Source organism: Lethenteron reissneri, chromosome 15 (assembly GCF_015708825.2).
Source record: "Lethenteron reissneri isolate LAM-NWPU_2019-01 chromosome 15, ASM1570882v1, whole genome shotgun sequence".
Taxonomy (NCBI): Eukaryota; Metazoa; Chordata; class Hyperoartia; order Petromyzontiformes; family Petromyzontidae; genus Lethenteron; species Lethenteron reissneri.
In genome coordinates, this window is record NC_083793.1 from 2,884,575 (window position 1) to 2,893,858 (window position 9,284).

At 45.6% G+C, this 9,284-nt stretch overlaps 1 protein-coding gene across 2 annotated transcripts in view; it reads left to right on the plus strand.

Annotated features, from left to right (window-relative positions):
- The window catches only part of LOC133342583 (metabotropic glutamate receptor 8-like), a 276,081-nt gene extending 267,921 nt beyond the window's left edge, over positions 1 to 8,160 (plus strand). For both annotated transcript variants that reach the window (XM_061551797.1, XM_061551796.1), the window contains one exon: positions 7,034 to 8,160. In XM_061551797.1, the coding sequence (XP_061407781.1) occupies positions 7,034 to 7,089 (56 nt within the window). In that variant the 3' untranslated portion in view covers positions 7,090 to 8,160. The remainder of the gene's footprint in view (positions 1 to 7,033) is intronic.
- Positions 8,161 to 9,284: the final 1,124 nt, after the last annotated feature.

Sequence of the window (9,284 nt, forward strand, 5' to 3'; positions counted from 1 at the left end):
ATGAGAGGGGAGAGGCAGGAGAGTGTGTGGAGGGGAGTAGAGTGAGATGAGAGGAGAGAGGTAGGAGAGTGTGTGGAGGGGAGTAGAGTAAGATGAGAGGGGAGAGGTAGGAGAGTGTGTGGAGGGGAGTAGAGTGAGATGAGAGGGGAGAGGTAGGAGAGTGTGTGGAGGGGAGTAGAGTGAGATGAGAGGAGAGAGGTAGGAGAGTGTGTGGAGGCGAGTAGAGTGAGATGAGAGGGGAGAGGCAGGAGAGTGTGTGGAGGGGAGTAGAGTGAGATGAGAGGGGAGAGGCAGGAGAGTGTGTGGAGTGGGGTAGAGTGAGATGAGAGGGGAGAGGCAGGAGAGTGTGTGGAGGGGAGTAGAGTGAGATGAGAGGGGAGAGGCAGGAGAGTGTGTGGAGGGGAGTAGAGTGAGATGAGAGGGGAGAGGCAGGAGAGTGTGTGGAGTGGGGTAGAGTGAGATGAGAGGGGAGAGGTAGGAGAGTGTGTGGAGGGCAGTAGAGTGAGATGAGAGGGGAGAGGCAGGAGAGTGTGTGGAGGGGAGTAGAGTGAGATGAGAGGGGAGAGGTAGGAGAGTGCGTGGAGGGGAGTAGAGTGAGATGAGAGGGGAGAGGCAGGAGAGTGCGTGGAGGGGAGTAGAGTGAGATGAGAGGGGAGAGGTAGGGAGTGTGGGGGGCAGTAGAGTGAGATGAGAGGGGAGAGGCAGGAGAGTGCGTGGAGGGGAGTAGAGTGAGATGAGAGGGGAGAGGCAGGAGGAGAGTGCGTGGAGGGGAGAGTAGAGTGAGATGAGGGAGAGAGGTAGGAGAGTGTGGAGGGGAGTAGAGTGAGATGAGAGGGGAGAGGTAGGAGAGTGTGTGGAGGGAGGAGGGAGTAGAGTGAGATGAGAGGGGAGAGGCAGGAGAGTGTGTGGAGGGGAGTAGAGTGAGATGAGAGGGGAGAGGCAGGAGAGTGTGTGGAGGGGGTAGAGTGAGATGAGAGGAGAGAGGTAGGAGAGTGTGTGGAGGGGAGAGTAGAGTGAGATGAGAGGGGAGAGGAGAGGAGGAGAGGTGTGAGGGGAGTAGAGTGAGATGAGAGGGGAGAGGCAGGAGAGTGTGTGGAGGGCAGTAGAGTGAGATGAGAGGGGAGAGGTAGGAGAGTGTGTGGAGGGGAGTAGAGTAAGATGAGAGGGGAGAGGCAGGAGAGTGTGTGGAGTGGGGTAGAGTGAGATGAGAGGGGAGAGGCAGGAGAGTGTGTGGAGTGGGGTAGAGTGAGATGAGAGGGGAGAGGTTGGGTCGTGTGTGGAGGCGAGTAGAGTGAGACCAGTAGGAAGAGGTAGATAGGGGAGAGTCCACGGAGAATGAATAGAAGGTGTGGGGGGGGAGCCAGGTTGTAAGTCACAAATGCCAGCAAGGTTTTAATCGACAGTAATTAAATAAAGCAATTAGCCCTTTGCTAATGTGTGTGCACATCAAATAAAAATTGTAAAATAAAGTTTGTCAAGAATATGGTCGTATACATAGACATTATTATTCAGTAGCCTATTTGATTTTACTGCAGCTTCAAGTCATATACTCTCTGTAATAGCCAATTCACGAAGTATTGCTTCATTCCATGGTGACCATGCTATTGCATTGTAATTATAATGCAGATGCTGAATGTGATTATTGCGGAGCATAAAAATGTTATTTTATATTAGAATACATTTAAACACTCGTATTTAGTTGACATTATTTTTCCATATCTTTTCAAAAAGTGTATTTAGAGAGTATAAATGCACTTCTTTTTTACGGAATGCACATGTATAACTTCACAAATTTGGCAATTACATTTTTGTTAAGGCCATGCGGTGACTATATAAAAGTGGTAAAAACTCTACTTTGACAAGTGAGCAGTAGGGTGGCGCAGTGGTAACCACCTGTGTGTTGCACAGCATGAAGGGCCTGGGTTTGAGTCAGAGGTCGCAAACGGGTTATGATTCCTTACCCGTACCCATACCCGGCCGCACCAGGGTCGTAAACGGGTACCCGTACCCTACCCGTACCCGGCCGGGTACGGGTAGGGTACGGGTATCAGGTACCTGATTGCGACCTCTGGGATGAAACCATGTTGCAGGCGCGGGTGGGTTGATTCTAGGAACTTGAATTGTGAGAAGAGACAAGACGTTGGGAAATGAGTGACAAACGGTTACTCATCAGTGACTCACGGCCTACCCGTACCCGGCCGCACCAGGGTCGCAAACGGGTACCCGTACCCATACCTGGCCGGGTACGGGTAGCCGGGTATTGGGTAGGGTACGGGTATCGGGTACCCGGTTGCGACCTCTGGTTTGAGTACCGCATCGGGCATCGTTGATGCACGCATGAGCCTCGTCCAGCCAATGGGAGGCGATGCCACAGAGTCAGCAACCAATGGGAAGCGTCGATAGTTGGGCTTAACACACCTACGGTATATCATCATAATTTATCGCGACATTACACGGACTCATGTTGTCACTTTGTAGTGCCGTTCTGGTTACGTAGCCAACCGTGCTTATCGGAGTCGTGGGGGAAAGACAACAAACTCAACATAAAGAGCATTTCTTAATAAATGAGTTTTCAATCTAGATCTATACGTGCATAGATCTATAGCTTGTGCGTTCTCAGGCTATTCTGCATGAGGCTATTCGGGTTCTCTGGTGTCAAACATCACAATGCTGATACATTAATTCTAGATTTGAAGCTTTCGTGACTGCAAGGATTCATATTCTTAGGTTTTTTCGGTAAAGTCACGTAGGTAAAAAATAAAAATAAAAATTAATAAAAGTAAAATACAAAATAAAATAAAATCACGACGTTTCGGAGGCAACACAAACTTCCGTCTTCAGGTGGAACCGTCACAGCACGCTTGCTGTATCAAGTAAATGCTGATACATTACTTACAGTTTACTAAATAGGGATCACACAGCAGCAACAGCAACATGGCTCTCCGTATGTGAAAATCTGGCAGGATCCCTCCTTTAAAAATATTATGGAGACTCAGATGAGGCTTTCATGGTTAGACAATACACAAGGAGCCGTTGTTTACTCTTGTGTTTCCGAGTTTGCCATGCACGCAGGGGGTGTATTGATTAATTGGAGTGTGAAAGTGATGCAAACTGCATAGTTGGCTTTTGCCCATCGCCCATGACCATGTTGCCGCTTGCAGCTGGCTGGCCGAGCATCGATAATGCAGCCACTGCCACAACATTCATATAAACAGAAATATTATTTTAATAATGGTATATTCATTAAGAGGAGTGCATTGTTGATTCCCAGTATCACTAAAGTGCTATTATGGTCACAGTGTCCACTAAGTGGTGACATTTTTCAGATGTGTGTGTGTATATATATGTGTTTGGGTAGAAATAACGATTGCCAATGACGTCTGGCTCACGTCCAGCTTACAAAGCGTGAGAGTGCCACATTCCTCTCTGCGCAGCCCTGCAAATCGCTCTCGAAAACCACTGCTGGTGGGAAGGCCTCCATTTAGTGCAGTGGTGCTTAACCTTTACTGCAGCCTTGCACCCCTTTAATTGGAATACCCACCCCTCCTCCTCCGCCTCTGATCTCTGCACATGATTGGTTCAGTGATGACGTCATCTTGCTCTACTTAAGACAAGAAGCAGGTGGATTGCTTCACTATTTTAGCAAATCGCCCGATGATGCTGGTTGATGTAATTACCAGCGAAACGTCGTACTACTCAAATTGTACATTTTGTGGATTTACTCTTCAACACACCGGTGGGCTGAAGCAGTAAGCTAATTGGCGCGTTGTTTACGTGATAAACCTTAATGGCTGTGTCGGGTGGTGGAGGGTTACGACACATTTATACTTCCGCGATCTAACCCAAAAACCTTCATTATTAATAATATTCGTCGTGGACGCCTACGTGTAAAGTAGTTGTACTTACGTGACCATGCTTCATTTGTTTTTTCGATTATTTACCTTCTAAAATAATTTAGCATGTGTTGCACCCCTAAGGGGTGCGAGATGCCCTGGTGTAGAGCGAGCTCCAGGGAGCCCCTCCATGGCACATTTAATCTACACTCCGACGCTAGCCAGACGTGTTGGAAACTAAAATACAATTGAAACTGATTTTATTTGATCAGGTGAGGCTCACTGAGCTATATAGCTTCTTGTCAGAAGCGACCTGGTCCCAAATGAGAGCCTAACGAGAAGTGGCTTATTACGTGGGAATGTATTGCAGCCAAATACTCTAAAACGCGTGATGTTGATTCTAAATGTGGTGGGGAAAACCGGAGGGCCTCAATAAAATTCCACGCTACCACAGGGAGGACACGCAGACTCCAATAATAGAGCAGGTGTCAGGGTTGAGATCGATACCCACGGACCCCCTGAATACTAGGCGATGGAGTTAACAACTCGCCAGTGCCAACACCTTCCCTCAACACACCCGATCTGATGTTCGACTGCGGTGTACCCATTCCCAGTGTTCTGCTGAGTGGGCAGGAGTGGAGTAATGTAATCAAACGTGCACCATTGTTTCAACTGCCGCACCGGATGTTGGAACTGGCGACCTCTGGATTGCACCATTACACGTGGTGCATATTAACATAAAAAATATAGAAAGAGGCACTTGTATTTGTACGGGATAAGAGATGCGATGTGTGCAATATGGCTTCTCTTTAGTAGGCTTCCAGCACTCAATTCAGACGACAAAGAGCTCTCAGTCGACATTGTTTAGGGTGCTGATGCTTAAAACTCGGTGGTGGTCATATTTTATGACCTTTCTTTTACAAGTTGTGACCGTTTTTACAAGAAATTGAAGCACTCTCATTAAAAGCCACGAAACAAATGCCATTACCGACGTGCTTGCGTGTGTGCACCAGCATTAACGAGCGATGTGTAAAACTCACAAGTGAATGCATGATCGAGTGGACATTCTTTTTAGTTGTATATATTCTTCATGATTGAACACAGTAATTACTTCAGAGGATTGGGCTAAGTTAACATCTGGCGTAAAATTGCAAAGCTTCTGAATCATAATCAGAATAAGTATGCGAGAGGAATGGTTCAGTAAACAGTAGTTGCAAAATGAAAGGAAATTCTTAATTAATGTTGATGGAACAAATAAGATATTGGTTTTCTAAATATATTGCTACAGAAGGATGCTGCATCGAAACTGGACCCAAATAGTGACCAACGTAGAGGTAAGTTCAAGGTTGCACGGGGAATAAGATCTGATGATGCGGGCAGTGACGAGAAGGAAACCGGCGCTATTTGGACACATATGTAGGATGGACAACATCAATAAAATTCAAAGTGTGTTGCTGTTATTGTTGTTCGCGAAACATGAAAGGAATCAGAAAGAGAGGAAGACCTCACAGAGAATTGCTTAACGACGACATCGGAGAGAATGGTGCCAGCAAGATGTGGCCCATTGCTCGAGCATGTTGGCACAAGGCAGAGGAAAGTTGAAACAAATGACGAAATGTGCAGTGGACACCTTCGCGATATCCTCCCATGGATCGTGATGACGATTGATGGAACAGAGGGGAGCATTACAATTCAACAGAATTGCATGTTTGATTGCAGTCGATGAAACGATGACTCAGTACGACCGCGTAGGTTTCCGCGTGGTTGCGCTAACTCTCGGATGTTTGCTTGAGTCGTACCGCGTATTATTAATTACGACGCGTGGAAGCTTTACTGCGCTTCCTGGGAACTTCCTGAAGAGGCGTCTTATCTTCTTATCTTATATAGATATTGTAAAGAGGCCTTAGTCAAAGGCTGCTTTAAAATAATTATAAAATTGTTCAAAATATGATAGTGGTTGAAATAAAGAGGGCGTTATTAAAAGTGGTGGTGTAGTTATGGTGACAGTTAGGAGGACAGGTGGGAGTGGTTAAGGAGGGGTTGGGGTAGTGATAGGGGCAGGGGTAGTGATAGGGGTTGGGGTAGTGATAGGGGTTGGGGCTGGGGTAGTGGTAGGGGTTGGGGTAGTGATAGGGGTTGGGGTAGTGATAGGGGTTGGGGTAGTGATAGGGGCTGGGGTAGTGATAGGGGTTCGGGGTAGTGGTAGGGGTTGGAGTAGTGGTAGGGGTTGGGGTAGTGATAGGGGCAGGGGTAGTGATAGGGGTTGGGGTAGTGATAGGGGTTGGGGCTGGGGTAGTGGTAGGGGTTGGGGTAGTGATAGGGGTTGGGGTAGTGATAGGGGTTGGGGTAGTGATAGGGGCTGGGGTAGTGATAGGGGTTCGGGGTAGTGGTAGGGGTTGGAGTAGTGGTAGGGGTTGGGGTAGTGATAGGGGCAGGGGTAGTGATAGGGGTTGGGGTAGTGATAGGGGTTGGAGTAGTGGTAGGGGTTGGGGTAGTGATAGGGGCAGGGGTAGTGATAGGGGCAGGGGTAGTGATAGGGGTAGTGATAGGGGTTGGGGTAGTGGTAGGGGTTGGGGTAGTGGTAGGGGCAGGGGTAGTGATAGGGGCAGGGGTAGTGATAGGGGTAGTGATAGGGGTTGGGGTAGTGGTAGGGGTTGGGGTAGTGATAGGGGTTGGGGTAGTGATAGGGGTTGGGGCTGGGGTAGTGGTAGGGGTTGGGGTAGTGATAGGGGTTGGGGCTGGGGTAGTGGTAGGGGTTGGGGTAGTGATAGGGGTTGGGGTAGTGATAGGGATTGGGGTCGTGATAGGGTTGGGGTGGTGATGGGGGTTGGGGTAGTGATAGGGATTGGGGTCGTGATAGGGTTGGGGTGGTGATGGGGGTTGGGGTAGTGATAGGGGTTGGGGTAGTGATAGGGGTTGGGGTAGTGATAGGGGTAGGGGTAGTGATAGGGTTTGGGGTATTGATAGGGACTGGGGTAGGTTGGTCAGCAGGATAGGCAAGGCCTTGTCGTAGCTGATGAAGCAATACGCTGGTACAAGTCGAAATCGCATCGGGGTGCGAACGATCACGCGATTATTTGAAAAAACAAAGATAAATTTCTCTATATGCATAATGCTGATAGAACGTACTGCTTTGAGTTGTTTGATTGGATTGCTTACGTGCGTGTGTGCTAAAACTATATATTTTTTGTTGTTTCCAGTGGCACCGGCGAAGAAACCAACGACGTACATTAATTACAGCAACCACACCGGATAACGAGATGGGATTGTACATCTCTGCGCAGCCACGGGGGCCCCCCCTCCAAAAGTATGCTGTTTGCAATCTGCGACCGGCCCGATCGGCTGGTCTCCAATCTGCAGCACAGCAGGCCACTGTGCCATGCAAAAAAAAAGTAAATGTATAAATAGGAAAAAGAGAGAGGAGTGGAAAGCGACTGCAAGAAAAGAAAAAAAGAAACGGAATGATGGAAAAGACCAATTTGTACTGATGAAATGCCTTGACTTTTTTTTATGAAAGTAAAGACTTACCCACGTGCGTGTATATGTATAGGTATGTGTGTATATTTATGTATAAACACATACATGTCATGTATACATGCTCTATATATGGTTTTGTTCGGTTATTGAGAATGTTGCGTGATGCCTGATATGGTTTAAAATGATACGTTAGGAAAAAAACGATTTAAAAAGAATTTAAAGTTACATGAAACAAAGGCCTTGATGAATTAATATCCAGATTGTCAACAACTTTTTTCAAAAATGTATCATAGCAGAACAAAAAAAAGCATTCCCTTTTTTATTATTAGATCATGTAAAGCGGAGGTTTAGTTTCAAGTTCAACTTATGTCTCCAAAGTGGCAAGACAACTATGAACAGGGCAGAACGATAAGGATAACAAAAAAAAAGATTTTGAAGATAACCAATCGTTAATCATCCTAAAGAAGGCATTTCAATATCTTTTTGAAAAAAAAAGTTACCTGATAATCATATTTTTTTCACGAAAAAAAATCAAGGTCTGCTGTCCTTTGTTATTATTGCCTGCTTTTGTTAACTTGGGCGCAACTGATAGTGTTAAATTGTGACCATCCTGCTTGAAGATGCTGTCTGTTTCAATCTTGTGGTTTTACATGTGGATTGCTTATTGGGCACTGACGGTTTTTTGTCATTTGCCTTTGAAAGTGTTTGTCGGAGGCATGCGTCCATTCAACCTTTGCCACCACCCCATTATCGGCCCTCCTCCCCCAGACCCGTTGCAATCTCTGCCCCCTCTTTCACCCCCCCCCTCCCCCCCGAGACCCAACTCCCTTATTTTCATGCCTCATTATGGACCACCAAACAAAATTATTGTTTTTATAAAATAACTCTTTAAATAAAAGTCCAAAGTTATCTGCCTCACCCCTGACTCGTTATTATCGGTTCGCAGATTTATCACCGCCACGGGCATTGACAAACCCGGTCGAAAGAATGCACTCACTCCGTCACGAAATATTTCTCGTGTTGACTTTGGCAGGTTACATCGGTGCAGAAGGGCCCACAATTAGTGCCAAAGTGGCAAGCCAAGAGTGACTATGTGATGACAATTGAATCATAGAGGGGAGCAGTTTCATCAAAAGCACATGCAGGAGTGAGATTGGTCCAAGGTTCAACGGATGTGAGGAGTTGAAGCCAGCATGACATCTCAAGAGTGGAGAATGAGAATGGATTGTAATAGCATTTCGTTTTATAATGTGTACATGTACATCCCGATATATTAAATGATGTATCGAAAAATAAACAGTAACATGAAGTCGTATTAAGGTAATTGTTTTTTAGGTTGAGATTATGCATTTCATGTCAGTATATTTCCCACAAAAAATATAATACAAGAATCCATGCTCATAAATGTATTATCAACATATCTAATTGTATATACACACATATGTTAACATTTCCACACTAGGGTGCCACTCAAGATTTAAGTTTGTTATTTGGAGGTCGGGTCTCCTGGTTGTGTTCATGTTGTCTGTTAAACTGTAAGTTTAATCCCTAAATATTTACCGGTTGCTCAACGGAGTTGTGAAATGCAATTTGAGTCAAGGAATCGCGTCTGCTTAGACGAGGAGATTAAGGGCGGAACCTGAGCGGCCTGTTCATGTTAACTGATTATAATGACATTTAAAGCTGTTGACATTCATACCAAAAGTTATAAATTGAGGCGAGGGTGAGAACGAAGAAAACTGATCTAAGATAAGATACTGCGTGTATATAAAGTGGTAAAATACTCTACATAATAAATAATATAAAATAATATATTATTTTATTATTTCCCTTCTACGTGACTTTACTGAAAGAACCAAGAATAGTGGTGAAAGTGTTCGTATTTCTGTAGAGTATTTTACCACTTTATATAAAGTCACGTAGAAGGGAAATAATATAAGTATAACATTTTATTTTATATTATTTTATTATTTC